This window comes from Hypanus sabinus, chromosome 4 (assembly GCF_030144855.1).
Source record: "Hypanus sabinus isolate sHypSab1 chromosome 4, sHypSab1.hap1, whole genome shotgun sequence".
Classification (NCBI taxonomy): domain Eukaryota; kingdom Metazoa; phylum Chordata; class Chondrichthyes; order Myliobatiformes; family Dasyatidae; genus Hypanus; species Hypanus sabinus.
In genome coordinates, this window is record NC_082709.1 from 50,193,675 (window position 1) to 50,213,940 (window position 20,266).

Sequence of the window (20,266 nt, forward strand, 5' to 3'; positions counted from 1 at the left end):
GAGTCAGAATATCTGCTGTGTGCCTGGAGACTCAGGATCTTTGTGATCTTCAGGCACAGTGTTCGAAAAAAAGCGATGTAACGGACTGTAATGGGAACAAGGAAATGATGTTATTCAGTTCTTAATTCGGATATAAAGTTCCATAAGATCTGGGGACCTTTTATTGAGTACTTTCATAACCTTCCTCTTAACTAAGGTTTTTTTTTTTTCGGTCCCTTGCTTTCAGCTCTTTTTTTTTTGGTAGTAGGCATTATTATCTTCTGTTTTTAAGTGTATTTAAAGTTTTGGGGGTTTGAATGTCCTGATTTATATTCTCTATATTGTGTTGTGGTTGGTCTGGAGTTTTTTTTTGTTGTGGGGCTTGGGGAGGATACTAATTTTACATGTCTTCAATTTGGGTGCTTTCTCAATTATCTTTTTTGTATTATATTATTATTGTATGTTTATTTTTGCACTGTATTAATTTTCTTCATTTTGATTTGGGGTTTTTTTCTATCTGTAGCGATGTAGAAAATGCATTAAAAAAAACTAATAAAAAAAAAGGAAATGGTGTTCAAACTGAAGTATTTTGCATTCGTCTTCACTGTGAAAGACATGAGCAGTATGTTGAAGTTTGGGAGATCAGGGGGTAGAAGTGAGTGAAATTGCCTCACTAGGAAGAACTGCTTGGAAACTTAAAATATCTGAAGGTAGTTAAGTCACATGGACCAGATGGTGTACACCCCAGGGTTCTAAAAGAGGTGGGTGAAAAGATTATGGAGGCATTAATAATGATCTTTCAAGTATCAGGAAATTCTGATATGGCTCCAGGATACAGGAAAATTGTAAATGTCACTCCAATCTTCAAGGAGGGAGAAACGCAGAAGAAAGGAAATTGTAGGCCAGATAGTTTGATCTCAGCAGATGGGAAGATGTTGGAGTCAATTGTTAAGAATGTGGCTTCCAGGTACTTGGAGGCACATGATAAAATTAGTCAAAGTCTGCAAGGGAAATTTTACCTAACAAATCTGTTGGAATTCTTTGAAGAAATAACAAGCAGGATAGAGAAAGGAGAATTGGTGGATGTTCTGTACTTGGATGTTCAGAAGTCTTTTGACAAGTTGCCACACGTAAGGCTGCATAACAAGTTGCACACGAAGCTGCATAACAAGTTAAGAGCCCATGGCATTACAGGAAAGATACAAGCATGGATAGAGCTTTGGCTGAATGGCACTAGGTAAAGAGTGGGAATAAAGGGTGTCTTTCCTAGTTGGCTGCCAATAATTAGTGGTGCTCCACAGGGGTCTGTGCTGGGACCTCTTTGCACACTATATATCAATGATTGGATTGATGGAATTGATGCCTTTGTGGCCAAGTTTGCGGACGATATGAAGATAGGTGGAGGGACAGGTACCTTTGAAGAAGTAGAAAGACTGCAGAAGGTCTTAAGACATATTAGGAGAACGGGCAAAAAAGTGGCAGATGGAACACAGTGCCGGGAAGTGTATGGTCATGCACTTTGGTAGAAAAAATAAAAGCAGGGACGATTTTCTAAATGGCCAGTAAATTCAAAAATGAGGTGCAAAAGGACTTTGCTATCCTCGTGCAGGGTACCCTAAATGTTAATTTCCAGGTTGAATCATTGGTGAGGAAGGCAAATGCAAAGTTAGTATTCATTTCGAGAGAACTAAAGTACAAAAGCAAGGATGCAATGTTGAGGCTTTATAAATCACTGGTGAGGCCACAATTGGAGTATTGTGAACAGTTTAAGGCACCTTATCAAAGAAAGAATGTGCTGACAATTGAGAAGGTTCAAATCACGACAATGATTCTGGGATTGAAAGGTTTATCATATGAGGAACGTTTGATGACTCTGGGCCTGTACTCACTGGAATTCAGAAGAAAGAAGGATATCTCCTTGAAACCTATTGAATATTGAAAGGCCTTGATGGAGTGGGTGTGGAGAGGGTATTTTCTATGGTGAGGGAGTCTCAAGACCAGAGGACACAGCTTCAAAATAGAGGGACGTCCATTTAGAACAGAGATGAGGAGTAATTTCTTTAGCCAGAGTGTGGTAAATCTGTGGAATTCATTGCCACAGGCGCCTATGAGGCCAAGTTAATTAAGGCAGAGGTCAACAGATTCTTGATTAGTCCGGGCATGAAGGAATATGGGGAGAAGGCAGGAGATTAGGGCTGAGAAGGAAATTTATCAGCCATGATGAAATGGCGGAGGAGACTCTATAGGTCAAATGGCCTAATTCTGCTCCTATATCTTATGCTCTTATGGTCTATTTATTGGATTTTTTTAAAGAGAAAACTTAACAAAGGTGACAATAAACTTTGGTATTTACATGTTAATGTTTACTAAACTACTGGATTGTTGTAAAACACATTAGGTTAGTTGATGCACTTCACAGAAGGAAATCAACTATCCATCTCCAAACTTACTCCATGTGGTTGACTCTGAAATGCCTTCTGAAATGGCATAGCAAGCCACTCAATTCATGGGGTGCAGCTTGGATTGCGAGGAAAATAAAACAGGATTAGTGTAAATGGGTACTGGTAATCATTACAGAATCAAGTAGGCCAAAGGACATACTTTTGCCTTGCAATCTTGATAACTATAACTACGAATTAGGAATGCACAATAAATGCTGGCCTTTCCAGTGACACTCAGGTTTTGAAGAATGAGAAAAATAGGGTACTAGTTATATGGATTATAAAATTTTTCTTAAAACAGAAATTTGAAAGGAAATATGATAAAAGTGTTTAGAATAATAGGATTTAGATAGAACATATAAAAAGTTATTTCTAAAGTTATTTGGGTCAATACTCAGGGGGAACAAGTTTAAGACAATTTTTTTTTCAAATAAAAAGACATCAGAAAAACATGCATGGTCAGACTGTCAATTTTAATTGATGTGGGGTATATCATATTTAAAAATATAACCAGATACTGCTATTTTTAGTGTACATGAACATGTAAATATGAATTAAAATGACACCTTTGTCAAGATTTCCATCAAAAACTGACTAACTAGAAGAATGAAAGAAAGAGAGTTGGCCCCACCTCTGATCGATCATTCAAGAAATGCTGATCAAATGAATAATGAAACTTCCTCCCACTGACTTAAGGAGAGAACCTGAGTTCCTCTGTGATCAGAAAACTCCTGCTGACAGATAGGGATGCGAAATCAATCACCTCATTGTGACTGCATATAGTACTACTTCATTTCAGTCTGAAATGCTGCCATTTTACTAGCAGTCAGACAGAAGAGGTTGTTTCTCCTGACACTGAACATTCACACCACTAAGCCTTAACACTAGCTAGACCATCACTCTTTAATGCAATCAAATAATTTATTAAATACATTTTATACTGACAGCAGTTGAATCCATTAGATTTATGCTGTTGACTACAGAGACAATTTTCATTATGAATTTGAAAAACTTAAAAAGACACTCCCTCCATTGATTTTGCACTGGTACTGGATGAAGTTTAACAGAAAGGCAATGAATTAGTCACATGCACATCAAAATATTATAACCATGTACTTAATCATAGCAAACCAATCAAGAGCCACTTATTCTTTTATATATACACACACACAGTATTCCTACCTGACAACTCCACCTACATCAAACCCATTCTTCTTTAGCATATTAAAAGCCTTTTCCTGCTCTTGCCGAATAACTTTCTTATCAATTTTAGGATCTGTCGGAACCCGGTATTCTGGAAACTTCCGCACCTTTTTAATGTAGATTCTGTAGTAGAATAAAAGTAGAATTAGAGTTCAGTTTATCTAAATGTTAAAAAATATTATGAAAACAGAAACATTACGTTCCCAACTTTCTTCAGATGAACACATCAAGGACCTGGAAATAGCACATGTTCATAATGGGTCTTAAATTGTATCTTCAGTAGAACCTTTGTGTTACTACTAACTTCATACAGAAATTCAGATTTGAGTTTGAGTTATGATGGTAAGCAGTTTTAAGGAAGTTAATGTACCTTAAATATTGTTTCACTCTACTTATAAATGGCGAGCAGACTCGAAAGTAGCTTGAAACACACAAGAAAATAGCAGGAGTAAGCCACCAGACCCTTCAAGCCAGTTTTACCATTCAGTGATTTATAGTTGATCTACTCAGGCTCTGTATCAGCTCCCCAGAACCCTCAATTTGTTGGTCTTTCAATATTTATTTATCTGCACCTTTATGTTTCATTTACTATTCCAAACTCCAAAATATACAGGCTCAACATGTTTAGCCTCTAAACAGAATATTTCTCTTATCCCAGGAATTAGCCTGTGGATTTTTTTGGACCCTTCCAAATATTATTAGTTTTTTTTTTAAAAGGTAGAAGGACCACGCCCGTATGTGCAGTCCAGGTACTGCAAATTGTAGCAAAGCTTCCCATTTTCTAATCTCTAACCCCTTGCAATAAATCCAAATATATAAATTGCCCTCTATTTGCTGTACTTGTCTGCTGCCTTTGTGATTCACATATAAAAAATACCCAGTCCCTGCGTACTTCACTTATTTATAGCCTTTCTCAATTAATCTGCCCTTGATTACTCTTACTCAAGTGTATGATCTCGCACTTCCCCATTTTATTAAATTTCCAAATTTTCATTAATTCACTCACCCTCAATCTATCTATTCACCAATGCATTGTCACATTATTCACTTCACAATAAGGCCTTTGACATATCCCATGTCATCAACAAATCTTACATCATGATCTCTTCCTCCACTAACATAACTAGTAAATAACTGAGGGTCAAGAATTAGATAGACACTTCATTAATCCCAAATGAAATTACATTGTCACAGAAGCATTACAAGTACACAGATATACAATTTATAAATATTATAAAAGTAATAAGAAAGAAAAAACATTTTCTCAGTCTAACAGGACTGGGTCATCACCTCCCTGGCTAAAGGTTGACTCATTATAGAGCCTAATGGCCAAGAGAAGAATGACCTTAAATAGTGCTCTTTGGAGTAGAGCAGTTGTCTTCAACTGTTACTAAAATTGCTCCAAGGTGGCATGCAGAGAATGAGAAACATTGCCCAGAACTGCCAGGATTTTCCATGGGGCCCTTTGTTCTACCACGACTTCCAATGTGTCCAGTTTGACTTCTATAAGAAAGCCAGCCTTTCTAATCAGTTTATTGAGACTGCTGACATCATCCATGTTGATGCCATTACTCTTGCACACCACCGTACAGAAGATTGTAACAACAGACTGGTAGAACATGTGAAAGAAAGGCCTACATACTGGCTGCCAGTAACTAGTGGACTTACTCAGGTGTTAGTATTGGGATCGCTACTTTTCACATTGTTTGTCAATGATTTGGATAATGGAATTGATGGCTTTGTGGCAAAGTTTGCAGATGATACAAAAATAGGTGAAGGGGTAGGAAGCAATTGATTGTAGTAGGACTTAGACAAATTGGAAGAATGGGCAAAAAATGACAGATAGAATACAGTGTTGAGAAATGTATGATAATGCATTTTGGCAAAAGGAACATTCATGCAGACTATTATCTACATGTAGAGAAGGTTCAAACATCAGAGGTGCAGAGGGACTTCAGAGTCCTCATTCAAGACTCCCAGAAGGTTAATTCACAGGTTGAGTCTGTGGTAAAGAAGGCAAATGCAATGTTGCATTTATTTCAAGGGGAATAGAATACAAAAACAAGGAGATAATGCTGAGCCTTTATGGCACTAGTCAGGCCACACTTGATTGTCAAGTTTTGGGCTCCATATCTCAGAAAGGATATGTTGTCATTGGAAAAAGTCCACAGGAGATTCACAAAGATGATTTTGGGATTGAAGAGGTTAACATATGAGGAGTTTTTGGCCACCTTGGACCTGTACTCGTTGGAAGTTAGAAGAATGTGGGGGGGGGGGGGGATCTCATTGAAACTTACTGAATGTTGAAAGGATTAGATAGGTTGGATGTGAAGAGAATGTTTCCTATAGTGCGGGTATCCAGAACTAGAGAGCATAGCCTCAAAATTGAGGGGCAATCTTTTAGAACAGAGGTAAGTAGTAATTTTGTTTACCTAGAGAGTAGTGAATATTCTGCCATAGACTGCAGGCTAAATCCATGGATATATTTAAGGTGGAAGTTGATAGGTGAGAAGGCAGGTATATAGCATAAATGGGATCCAGGATCAGCCATGATGGAATGGCAGAGTAAACTCAATGCACTGAAAGGCCAATGTCTTATGGTCTAATACACTAAAGGACCACAGTCTCCTCAGGAAGCAGAGGTGACTCTGGCCCTTCTTGTACACGGTCTCTGTGCTGGTGTTCCACTCAAGTCCACTCCAGGTGCACCCCAGTTTGAGTACCACATCCACATCCTCACCATCAATAGTAACAGGGAACAGTGTAGCCTTAGTCTTCCTAAAGTCTATCACTATCCCCTTTGTCTTACTGATGTTGAGTTGCAGATGACTCAGCTTGCACCATTTAACAAAGTCCCCCGCCAAGGCCCTGCATTCATTCTCCTGTCCTCCCTTTATATGCTCAACTATTGTAGAGTCATCAGAGAATTTCTGCAGATAACATGACTCAGTGTTGTATCTAAAGTCTGGGGTATATAGGAAGGGAAGGGAGCCAATAGAATTCCCTGTGGTGCCCCAGTGTTGCTTATAGCTACGCCTGGCAAACAGCTCTAATGTCTCTGGATACTCCACTAACCATACCTGCTCAAGTTAAACAGCATTATGCAACCTGAATCACGGCATCCACCTTATGATGTTGCTCTACCAAATTTCAATGCTGGACTCAACCCAGAAAGAAATAGAGCCTCTGGTAAGATGTGCACATGTATTGAGTCAATAACTAAGTAAGCCACTTAAAAAATTTTTTGGCAATTACTTTGAGAACAAGACTGGCAGCTTCTCTACTTTGCTGCAAATCATATAAAACAGACAAATTGGGTCAGTCAAAGAATACTGACAATTTTTTTCCTTTTATACCAAATAATCTCTGATGCAAGGTTCAATTCCTATAATTTTCTGGTTTGTCTCTATTACTTTTCTTAAATGGGAACAACATTGGTTATTCTCCAGTCCTCTGCTATCGCACTTGTGATGAAAGAGGATACAAAGATCAGGCTAACGTGAAAAGCACATACTGATAAGAAATGCAGATGTCTAATTCCTTATCTAACAGTGACGTGGGAGCAAAAACAGCAGCAGTTCAAGTTGATAGCTCACCATCACCTTCTTAACTTTTTTTTTAAAAAAACATTACCTTCTTTTGTCACATGTACATTGAAACATCAAAACAAAGGAAAATGTGTTGTTCGCATCAACGACCAACAGTCTGAAGATATACTGGAGGAACCCACAAACATCATCATAGTTCTGGCGCCAACATAGCATGCCCACAGCTTACTAGCCATAATTTTGAAATGTGAAAGGAAACCAAAGTATCTCATAGCCCACATGGTCACAGGGAGAAAGTCAAAACTCCTTACAGTGTAGAAAATGAATCCAGATCACTGGCACTGTTAAGTGTTACACCAGCACCCACACTATCCAGACACCCCCATATTGTTCTAGGCATGAGCATTGAATACTGACCTTACCAGCAATGCTACATACTCTAAGAGTTAATTATCCTGACTGAAGGATTGCAATAGGTGCCAACTCTGCTGATCAATACGATCCCTTTTCTATTATTAAACATGAGGCATGAATGCTCATTTTTAACCTAATTTACACTGAAGGGCCTTTGCAGTTTGAGTAATATTATTTTACCACATTTGTAAATCATATGTCATGCACTGAAAATATCAGAAGCCCACAACTTCCACAATATTATCATGTATGCATCTATTTCAGACAAGTTAAAAATGATTACTGCATACGTTTTTTCAAGTTATTCAAGAACAGTTCTCACCGTGCAGCACAAGTTGCCTTATAATGTTGATTTGAGATGTTCTCCTGTTCTGTTTTCTTAGGCTGAACTCCTTTCCGCCTTGGTCCAAACTGGCATTCCATGACAATGGCCCTACTTCCTGAAAGCAACACAAAAGCTCATCGGGTTATCAGTGAGTCAGATGACACCAAGCAAACCAGGACTTTCCTGCTTGCTGGTACAGAAGTTGCACCCTCTTAATAAATAATTACAGGCCCATGTGCAAAAAAAATGACAAATGAAGGGTTCATCAGCGGCACAGAAAGTTATCTACATTAAAAGCCTATTTAGCTTAACTGGTCTATGTCCCACTGCTTGTACTCCACCCTTCTACCACCCCACCAGAATATTTCTCCTTCATGTACTTATCTAACTTCCTCATAAAGTTTAATTACGTGGTGCATCATTTTGGCTGAAATGTCATCCCAGGACACCTCATGTGTTTTTACTCCAACAAATTTAATATTACAATTTCAATTGAATACCTTTAAATCTGTGGCTTGCTATCTTGGTATCATAACTTTAGGAAGCTGAAATTGGAAAAGACCTTTGCAGAACACAAAAGCAGATCAGAACTTAAACTGGAAATCGAGAGAGTTAAAGTGATCATGAAATGTCCTTGGCAAATAGAATTAAGAAGAACCCCAAGACACTTCATACATATATTATTTACATATAGTACATCTCTACTCACTGCTGCCATCAGGACCCACACCACCAGGTTTAGGAACAGTTGTTACTCTTCAGCCTAAACCAACGTGGATAACCTCACTCACCTCAACTCTGAATGGATTCCACAACCTACAGATTCTCTTTCAAGGACTCTACAATTCATGTTCTCAGTATTATTTATTATCTATTATTTTTTTTTAATTTGCAGTTTGTCTTCTTTTGCACATTGACTGTTTGTTTGACAGTCTTTGTGTGTACTTTTTCATTGATTCTGTTGTTTTTTTGTGTTCTACTGTGAATGCCTGCAGGAAATGAATCTATAGTGACATACAGTTTTGGTGATAAAGTTACTCTGAACTTTGCATATTAGAAACAAGAGAGTAATGAGGAGCAAACACGAGGAAATCTGCAAATGCTGGAAATTCAAACAACACACACAAAATGCTGGTGGAACACAGCCAGGCAGCATCTATAGAGAAAAGCACTGTCGACGTTTCAGGCCGAGACAGAAGGGTTTTTGGACCGAAGGGTCTCGGCCCAAAACGTCGACAGCGCTTCTCCCTATAGATGCTGCCTGGCCTGCTGTGTTCCACCAGCATTTTGTGTGTGTTGTTTGCGTAATGAGGAGAAACGGTAGAACCACTCAGAGAACAAAGGAGAGAATTTATGCCTGGAGCCAAAGGAAACGGCAAGACTAAATGTGTACTTCACATTGATAGTCATTAAGGTGCAGGATATTGGGATAGTGAGATCAGGGAGGGGTATGCTGATGTCCTAGGGCATGTTGATATCAGGAAGGTACTACCTCCTGAAGAACATTAAGGAGTAACAATTGCAAGATCTGATGGAATCTCCCCAAGGTTTTTGAGAGAGGCAAGAAAGGAGATTGCTGGGCTTTGAAAAGATTTTTGTGTCCTCTTTAGTCACCGGTGAGGTGGCAGAGGGTTGGAGAATAGCCAATTTTGTTCCCACTTAAGGGTAATAGAGACAAACCAGAAAATTATAGGAATTGAGGCTTCCATCACAGATAGGAGAATAATTGGAAATTTTGAGGGATAGGATCTACTTTCATCTGGAAAAGAATAAAGTGGTCAGGAATAATCAGGATGGTATTGTATGGCTTTTATAAAGAGATGATAAAGTAAACTGATGAGGGTAGGCAGTTGATATTGTATACATGGACTTTAGTAAAGCTTTCCGTAAGGTCCTTCATGGTAGGCTGATCCAGAAGAATGTGGCACATGGGATTCACGTTGACATGGTAGACTGGATTCAAAATTGGCTTGTTGATAGAAGGCAAAGAGTGGAAGGATGCTGTTCTTACTGGAGGACTACGAACAGTGGTGGCCTACAAGGATCAGTGCTGGGATCTTTGATGCTTGTGATAAAATGTAAGGTGTCTGTTTCATTATATAAAGAACATGCTTGGAACATGCTATCAGATGAAACATTAGAAGCACATACAATATTTTTAAGAGGCATTTACATAGGCAGATGAACAGACAGGAAATGGAGGGATATAGACTTCATGCAGGCAGATTTACATGGCCAACACAAAGGGGTCAAAGGGCCTTTTTCTAAGCTGTACTGTTTCATGTTCTATAACCAATGAATAATTAAACTAATTCATACAATCATTCAAGTTTAGAGTAAATGTTTCAGGAGGAACATCGTTTGTCATTATTGCCAGAAAGTTTTCAATCAAAATATTAATTCTGTTCCTCTTTCCACAAATCCTGTCTGATCTAAGATTTCCAGCATCTATAGTTTTGAATTTCACCCAGATCAACTTCAGTGGTAACTTGGATCATTTTCAATTTTGCAATATAAAGTTATAACAGTAGAATGCTAATATTTCAAACATTCTAATAAAAGTCATCAGCATCAAGCAGATCTGTACTCAAGGCACATTAATGTTCATGGTCAAAATTTCAAAGTGGGTCTGTGACTTAACTGGAAATACCAGGAGGAAGATTTTATAAGAGTTTACTGAACAGAAGGAAATGCAAAAGGAAATAGCTGCTGTTCTGAACAAGAATCTTTCAAAGATATAACCATATAACAATCACAGCACGGAAACAGGCCATCTTGGCCCTCCTAGTCCGTGCCGAACCCTTAATCTCACCTAGTCCCACCTACCCGCACTCAGCCCATAACCCTCCACTCCTGTGGCAGAGAATTCCACAGATTCACCACTCTCTGTGTGAAGAAGTTTTTCCTCATCTCGGTCCTAAAAGGCTTCCCCTTTATCCTTAAACTGTGACCCCTCGCTCTGGACTTCCCCAACATCGGAAACAATCTTCCTGCATCTTGCCTGTCCAATCCCTTTAGAACTTTATACGTTTCAATAAGATCCCCCCTCAATCTTCTAAATTCCAGTGAGTATAAGCCTAGTCGATCCAGTCTTTCTTCATATGAAAGTCCTGCCATCCCAGGAATCAATCTGGCGAGCCTTCTGTGTACTCCCTCTATGGCAAGAATATCTTTCCTCAGATTAGGGGACCAAAGCTGCACACAATATTCTAGGTGCTGTCTCACCAAGGCCTTGTACAACTGCAGTAGAACCTCCCTTGTCTTACCTATCATCTTCTGGCTTGTATTCCTTTCCCTCCTCCTACGTCTTATTCTGGCTTCATCCAGTCCTGATGAAGGGTCTTAGCCTGAAACATTGACTCTTTATTCTTTTCCATAGGTGCTGCCTGACTTACTGAGTTCCTCCAGCATTTTGTGTGTGTTTACTATGAATTTCCAGCATCTGCAGAATTACATGCTTAGGTTTCGGATTTTTCAGATTTCTGCTTCTCTCATTCAGTGCCAAAACTTCTACTAAATTGATTAAGAGAGTGCTGTGATGCAGTTGCTGGCAAGACCCCCATTTATTTCCTGTTCATAATTGACTTCAAGACGGTGGGAGATTTGATGCTGTTTTGAACTAGTGCAATCCTTGGGGAGAAGATACTCCCATACTGTTGTTGGGCAAGGTATCCAGTAGTCTAAACCAGTGTTGTTGAAGGAGTAACATATAACATATATATAACATATAACAATCACAGCACGGAAACAGGCCATCTCGGCCCTCCTAGTCCGTGCCGAACTCCTAATCTCACCTAGTCCCACCTACCCGCACTCAGCCTATAACCCTCCACTCCTTTCCTGTCCATATACCTATCCAATTTTACCTTAAATGACACAACTGAACTGGCCTCTACTACTTCTACAGGAAGCTCATTCCACACAGCTATCACTCTTTGAGTAAAGAAATACCCCCTCGTGTTTCCCTTAAACTTCTGCCCCCTAACTCTCAAATCATGTCCTCTAGTTTGAATCTCCCCTACTCTCAATGGAAACAGCCTGTTCACGTCAACTCTATCTATCCCTCTCAAAATTTTAAATACCTCGATCAAATCCCCCCTCAACCTTCTACGCTCCAATGAATAGAGACCTAACTTGTTCAACCTTTCTCTGTAACTTAATTGCTGAAACCCAGGTAACATCCTAGTAAATCGTCTCTGCACTCTCTCTAATTTATTGATATCTTTCCTCTAATTCGGTGACCAGAACTGCACACAATATTCCAAATTTGGCCTTACCAATGCCTTGTACAACTTTAGCATTACATCCCAACTTCTGTACTCAATGCTTTGATTTATAAAGGCCAGCGTTCCAAAAGCCCTCTTCACCACCCTATCTACATGAGACTCCACTTTCAGGGAACTATGCACAGTTATTCCTAGATCTCTCTGTTCCTCTGCATTCCTCAATGCCCTACCATTTACTCTGTATGTTCTATTTGGATTATTCCTGCCAAAATGTAGAACCTCACACTTCTCAGCATTAAACTCCATCTGCCAACGTTCAGCCCATTCTTCTAACCAGCATAAATCTCCCAGCAAGCTTTGAAAATCCACCTCATTATCCACAACACCTCCTACCTTAGTATATGTGGAGTACAAATATGAAAAAAAGATAACAATACACTAGGAAGCCTAAAATCAGTTGTGGTACAAAAGAAAATTCATTCAGAAAGTTGGTAGGTTGATTAGGGATAACTACTTTGTATTTGCAAAGGCAAGTTTGCTGAATTTATTAAAATACTTTGACTGACAAAAGCAGTGCTAATAAGGACATCAAAGCTAACAATATGCTGTAATTTCAAAAGGTGAAAAGAAGTTCCCGAATAAAGAGCTTTCAATGTTGTGAATTTGAATGTAAGAAAGATACGGAGAAGTTAACATTTGGATGCAAAATGAAACTAAAATTTTATGAAAGGTGCATTACAGAGTCAAAGAGAGACGAAGCATGAAAATGGGCTCTTTTACTCACCCAGTCTGCACTATCAACCAACCATTTACAATATTCTGATATTAATTGCATTTTTTAATTCTACCTACAATCACACGATTATAAGACAAAAGAACAGAATCAGGCCATTCAGCCCATCGTCTCTGCTCCACGACTCTACCATGAGCTAAACTATTCTCCTGTCTAGTTGCAATTTCTGGCTTTTTTCCCCATATCCCTTGATACCCTGACTAATTAGATATCTGCCAATCTCCTCCTTAAAAACCCTCAATGATTGGGCCTCCACAGCTGTATGTGGCAACGAATTCCATAAATCCACGACCCTCTGGCTAAAAAAATTTCTCCTCGTCTCTGCTTTAAATGGGTATACTCTAATTCTAAGACTGTGACCTCTTGTCCTTGACTCAACCACCAAGGGAAACAGCCTTTCCACATCTACTCTGTCCAACCCTTTCAACATTCAAAATGCTTCTATGAGATCCACTCTCATTCTTCTATACTCTAATGAATACAATCCAAGAGCCGACAAACGCTCCTCATATGTTAGTCCCTGCATTCCAGGAACCATCCTTGTGAATCCTCTCTGAACTCTCTCCAGCATCAGCACATCCTTTCTAAGAAAGGGGGCCCAAAACTGCACACAGTTTTCCAAATGGAGTCTCACCAGTGCCCCATAGAGCCTCATCAACACTTCCTTACTCTTACACACTATTCCTCTTGAAATGAATGCCAACATAGCATTCGCTTTCCTTACTGCCGATCCAACCTGGTGGTTAACCTTTAGGGTATCTTGCACTAGGACCCCCAAGTCCCTTTGCACTTCTGATTTTTGAATTTTCTCCCCATCTAAATAATAATCTGCCTCATTGTTTCTTCTGCCAAAATGTACAACCGTACATTTCTCAACATTGTATCTCATCTGCCATTTCTTTGCCCACTCTCCTGAACTGACCAAGTCTCTCTACAACCTTTCCATTTCTTCAACACTTCCTGCTCCTCCACCTATCTTGGTGTCATCCGCAAACTTAGCCACAAAACCATTTAATCCATAATCTCTAAATCATCGATATACAGTGTAAAAAGAGGCCCCAACACTGACCCTTGCGGAACACCACTAGTAACCGGCAACCAACCAGAATAGGATCCCTGTATTCCCAATCTTTGTTTTCTGCTTATCAGCCAAAGCTCCACCCCTTCCAATATCCTTCCTGTAATTCCATGGGCCCTCATCTTATTAAGCAGCCTCTTATGTGGCACCTTATCAAAGGCCTTTTGAAAATCCAAATACACAACATCCACAGCCTCTCCACTGTCAATCTTATTCGAGATTACCTCAAAAAATTCCAATAGGTCGGTGATGCAGGATCTTTCCTTCATGAAAACATGCTGGCTTGGGCCTATTTTGTCATGCACCTCAAGGTAATTCATAATCTCATCCTTGAGGACCGACTACAATAATTTTCCAACTACCGATGTCAGACTAATAGGTCTGTAATTTTCTTTTTGCTGCCTCCCCCCTTTCTTAAACAATGGAACTACATTTGTGACCTTCCAGTCCTCAGGAACTGTGCCAGAGTCTACTGATTCCTGGAAGATTATTTCCAATCCCTCCACTATCTCTAAAGCTACCTCCTTCAGAACCTGTGGATGCACTTCATCTGGTCCGGGAGACATATCCATCCTTAGTCCATTTAACTTCTCAAGCACTCTCTCTCTAGTGACCTTGACTGTACCTAATTTTATTCCCTGAGACCTCTGGCTATCAGGTATGTTGCTAATGTCTTCCACTGTGAAGACTGATGCAAAATACTCATTTAGTTCCTCTGTCATCTCTCTGTTACCCGTTATAATCTCCAGCATCCTTTTCAATAGGTCCTATATCTACCCGTGTCACTCTTTTACCCTTCATATATTTAAAAAAAAACTTACTGTCCTTTTTTATGTTAATTGCCAATTTCCTTTCAGAATTCATCGTTTCTTTCCTCAGGACTTTCTTCGTTTCCTTCTGTAATTTTTTAAAATTCGTCCAGTCCTCGGTTTTCCCACTAATTTTTGCTTCCTTGTACACTGCCTCTTTTGCTTTTATTTTAGCCTTAACTTCTTTTGTTAGCCACATTTGTGTCATTTTTCCTTTTATGATTTTCTTTTTTCTTGGAATATATTTTTCCTGCACTTTCCTTATTTCTTGTAAGAATTTCATCTAATTCTGCTCTACTGTCCCTCCATTTAGCTCACCTTTCCAATCAACTTGGGCCAGTTCCTCCCTCATACCATTGTAATTTCCTTTGTTCCACTGAAATATTGATACACCTGATACCAGCTTCTCTTTTTCAAATTTGAAACAGAACTCGATCTTATTATGATTACTACTTCCAAGGGGTTCCATTACCTCTAGCTCCCTAATCACCTGAGGCTCATTACACAGCACCCAATCCAAAACAGCTGATCCCCTGGTGGGCATATGGACAAGCTGCTCCAGAAGCCATCCTGTAGGCATTCTACAAACTCCCTCTTCTAAGATCCAGTATCTTCCTGACTTTCCCAATCCACTTTCATATTAAAATCTCCCATAATTATCTAGACATTTTCCTTCTGACACGCTTTTTCTATTTCCAGCTGTAACTTGTAGTCCACATCCAGGCTGCTGTTTGGAGTCCTGTATGTTATTGCTATTAGTGTCTTTTTACCCTTGCCATTTCTTAACTCGACCCATAATGTTTCTACTTCTTCTGATCCTATGTCCCTTCTTTCTAGTGATTTGATACCATTGCTTACCAATAGGGCCATGCCACCCCCTTTACCTAACTTCCTATGCACGGTGTATCCTTGAACATTCAGCTCCCAATCACATCCATCATTTAGCCATGACTTTGTGATGGGCACTATGTCATATCTTTTAACCTGTAGCTGTACAACAAGGTCATCCAATTTATTTCTAATGCTGCAGGCATTTAAGTATAGTACACTTATATCAGTATCTGTTACTGATTTTGCTATATTTCTATCACACAGCAAAATATCCATTCACCTGCCTGTCCTTCTTGCCACCTTTGCTGCACAGTATCCTTGACATTTCTATTTTCCTCTTCCTCAACCCTAACACCCTTGTGTCCTTCCTCTTACTAACTTAGTTTAAACCCTCCCTAACAGCTATATTAAACAATCCCGCCAGGATATTAGTACCCTTTGAGTTCAGGTGTAACCCATCATTTCTGTATAAGTCATGCCTTCCCCAAAATAGATCCCAGTTATCTAAGAATTTGAAGCCCTGCCCCCTGCACGAGTTACTTAGCCACACATTCAAGTGCTTAATTCTGCTATTCTTAACATCATTAGCGTGTGGCTCAGGCAGTAATCCTGAGACTACTACTCTGGAAGTCTGGCTTTTCAATTTTCTTCCTAGCTCCCAGTAATCTTCCTTCAGGGCCTCCTCTCTTTTTCTGTCTATGTCATTGGTACCAACATGTGCCAAGACTTCTGGTTGCTCGCCCTCTCTCCTGAGAATACTCTGGACCCGGTCTGAGATATCTCGTACCTTCGCACCAGGGAGGCAACACACCATTCAGTTATCCTTATACAGCTCACAGAATCTTTTGTCTGTTCCCTTCATGATGGAATCCCCTATAACAACTGCATTTCTCCTGGCTCTCTTGATCACGGCACTGAGCAGAGTGCCAGAGTCCCGTTCGTTGTGGTCTTCCTCTGTCTGGTCAACCTCTCCAACAGTATTTAACAGTTTTAGAACTATACATCGATTCCTGAGGGGGACTGTCACAGAGGTGCTGCCCACAATCTCTCTATAGGTATATAGAGATCATCTTCTCACTTTCTCTAATTAGCTGAAGGTCATCAAGTTGTTGCTCCAGATCCCACACACGATCCCTAAGGAGCTTCATCTCACTGCATCTGGAGCAGATGTATTCCTGGGCAAGGCTGGGAGTTTTCCAAGGTCCCCACTTCTGGCACTCCAGGCACAACACTAATCCTAAATGCATACCTCTAATGCTACTGTTAGCTCTAAGTAAGTAAATCTGTAACCTACCACTTTACCGTAAGACTTAGTGGTCGCAGAAAGACTCTTCCCATTTCCGCCTAAGCCCGTTAAGCCAAAGCCCTATCACTCTGTACCCGTTCACTCCGCTGCCCGCTGGATATGGCGGTGTTCTTTTTAAATCTTCCGTGCTCTGAGGTCACGTGCCTGCACAGCTGTGCCTCTTTTATCCCAAGTAGTTTGGAAAAAAAACCCTGAACTTTTTCCCGAAAAACCGGCGACTTACTCCGCTGCCTGCTTGCTGCGATTCAGAAGAACCGTTAAAGCTTGCTTCCCTTTTTAAATCTTCTGCGTCTGAGGTCATGCGCCTGTGCAGTCATACCTCTTTTATCCCATCAACTCCTCCAGATTCTACCACTCACCTTCAAAGGACAACTTAGAGCAGCAATTAACCTACAAACCTACATATTTTTAGGACACAGAAGGAAATCACAGTACCCTGGGAAAACCCATACCATGAACATGCAAACTCCACGCAGACATCACCAGAAGTCAGGATCAAACCCAGGCTGCTGGAACTGTGAAGCAGTGGCTCTATTAGCTGCACCACTGCACTGCCAGAAGAATCATTAAGGCACATAGGGATACAAACAGATATTTAAAAAAAAATAAGAGGACTGGGTTAACAAAAATGATCCCATGAATGAAAGGCTTTACATAAGTGGAGTATTTTATACCTCTGGGCCTATACTCGATGGAGTTCAGAAAGATGAGGAAGGAAATCTCATCAAAACCCACCTGATACAGAAAGACCTGGACAAAGTGGACATAAGAGAATGTTTCCATTAGTAGGAGAGCCTAGGATCTGAGGGCACAGCCTCAAAAAAAAGGGATCTCTCTTAAAAAATGAGATAAGGAGGAATTTTCTTTTCAGCCACAGGGCAGTAAAGACCATGCCAAAGACAATGGAGACCAATCACTGGGCATACTTAAGTTAGAAATGATACTTTCTTGATTGGTAAAGGGTTTAAAATTAGAAGATAGGAAAATGGGGTTAAAAAAAAAAAGCCATGTTTGAATGGCAAAGCAGACTCAATTGGCTGAATAGCCTAATTGAGTTACTATATCTTGCGCTTTATAGCTTTAATCATGTATTAAAAGATTACCATGCATATACAAAAGAGAATGTTCATTTTATTGGAATTCATTAGCCCGACAAAACAACTGCAATAAATTGAAATACATTGTTGGAAAGTATATGGTCATGCACTTTCGTGGAAGAAATAAATAGGCAGACTATTATTCAGATGGGAAGACAATTCAAAATGCAGCGATGCAAAGGGACTTGGGAGTTCTTGTGCAGGGTACCCTAAAGGTTAACCTCCAGGTTGAATCTGTGGTGAAAAAAGCGAATGCAATGTTGGCATTCATTTCTAGAGATATAGAATATAAGAGCAGGGATGTGATGTTGAGGTTCTATAAGGCACTCATGAGAACACACAAAGTATTGTGTGCAGTTTTGGGCTCTTCATTTTAGAAAGTATATACTGATATTGGGAGAGGGTTCAGCGAAAATTCATGAGAATGATTCCAGGAATGAAAGGGTTACCATATAAGGAACATCTGGCAGCTCAAGCTGTATTTCCTGGAGTTCAGGAGAGTAATGGGGGAATCTCATAAAAACATTCCAAATGTTAAAAGGCCTGAACAAATTAGATATGGAAAAGTTATTTCCCATGGTAGGGGAGTCTAGGACAAAAGGGCATTGAAGGACATCCATTTAGAACTGAGATGTGGAGAAATTCCTTTAGTCAGAGGATGGTAGATCCGTGGAATTTGTTGCTACAAGTGGCTCTGGAGGCCAAGTCATTGTGTGCATTTAAGGCCGAGATAGATAGGTTCTTGATTAGCTAGGGTATCAAAGGGTATGGGGAGAAGGCAGGGGAGTGGGGATGACTGGAAGAATTGTATCAGTCATGATTGAATGGCGGACCAGACTCAATGGGCCAAATGGCCTACTTCTGCTCCTTTATGTTATGGTCTATGGTCTTATAGTCTAAATTATGGACATCCCCAACAACAAAACAAAACTACAGAGAGAGATGATGGAATGAAAGCATTCAAAAAGTGCCAACAGAAATGGATGATATTTCACTTTAAGACAGTTATGGAAAATTTGACAAGGCTCTTTATAATTATGCAATAATCTGATTAATTAAAAAGGAAACAAAAATGTACTGGTACCTCACAGCCCAAGGTCAAGAACTTGATATTGGATAGCCTATGGTCAGCAAAGAATGAAGGGCGAAATCAAAATATTTCTTTCACACAGAGGATTTTTTGCTACTGTCAAAAACCAGTATACATAACATAAAGTGGAAAAAGATAAAAAACTGAAAAAAAAAAATTAAAGGGTATGGGAAGAAGCCCAATTGGACAACGATAATATTATGAAAGGCCTAGTACACTAACATTTGGGAAACAGTATGTGAAGTGAGATAAACTGAAAGAACTAGAAATGCTAATAAAAGATATATGAAACAGCAAAATATTTTGAGATAATAAATTCAATAATCCTATAATTATCAACAAAATCTATTTCTAAGAGTTGAAATTTTGCTATTTTCTTATAAATAATCTATTCCGACCTGCATTGACAAATGGAATTCCATCATATGGGACATATTGAGATTTCCACATCAGCCTGGTGGCAGGTTTGGCAGGACTCGGAGACTGCCTTGTCCCCCAGACACTTTGTGTTTGCTGTTTGTGGACTGTTAGTACATTTTCCAATTCAGTTTCACTCTCACAGTATCCACGGTAGGAATCTCCAATTTTCTAGAATAATGAAATAGTAAACACAATGAGAAAGTTTTTCACTGCACTTGTACTTGTGCACATAACAGACTCCATTTTAACTTAGAATAAACTTCAAAGTTATATACTTCACACAAAAATGCCTCGATAAAATTTGCTCATTTTTGTTCATCACCTTTGATGAAAACCATAATCCTGAAGTGTTCAAAAGTTTTAACAAAGTAATTTTTCAAATATCTAATCTCAATTATAGAACAAATAATTGCTCCAACTGTGTACCCTGCAACCAAAGGATAAAAATTATCTGGAAGGTACTTTGCTGAAGCACAAATCACTGAAAAACATCCAATGAAAATGAATATACAATTCACTAATTAACCTCACAGCTCCGAAGTCTTCGTGCCCAGGCAGGGGTGTTGTGTGGCAGTGGCTGAAATGGGACAGAAAAATTGTCTTCAACCATTCTGAAATATAAAAAAGTTGAAGGTTACTTACTGTAAGCATTTTTTCCTATACAACAGCATCATATATTTAGCAATAGCAAAACTACAATTAGAGA

General features: G+C 39.4%; 1 protein-coding gene across 3 annotated transcripts in view; it reads right to left on the reverse strand.

Annotated features, from left to right (window-relative positions):
* Window positions 1-20,266, reverse strand: part of LOC132392748 (calcium-responsive transcription factor-like) — a 60,510-nt gene that overhangs the window by 23,536 nt on the left and 16,708 nt on the right. For all 3 annotated transcript variants that reach the window (XM_059967054.1, XM_059967053.1, XM_059967055.1), the window contains 4 exons: window positions 20,087-20,171; window positions 19,539-19,728; window positions 7,908-8,025; window positions 3,603-3,746 (listed from right to left, as the gene is read on the reverse strand). In XM_059967054.1, the coding sequence (XP_059823037.1) occupies window positions 3,603-3,746; window positions 7,908-8,025; window positions 19,539-19,728; window positions 20,087-20,171 (537 nt within the window). The remainder of the gene's footprint in view (window positions 1-3,602; window positions 3,747-7,907; window positions 8,026-19,538; window positions 19,729-20,086; window positions 20,172-20,266) is intronic.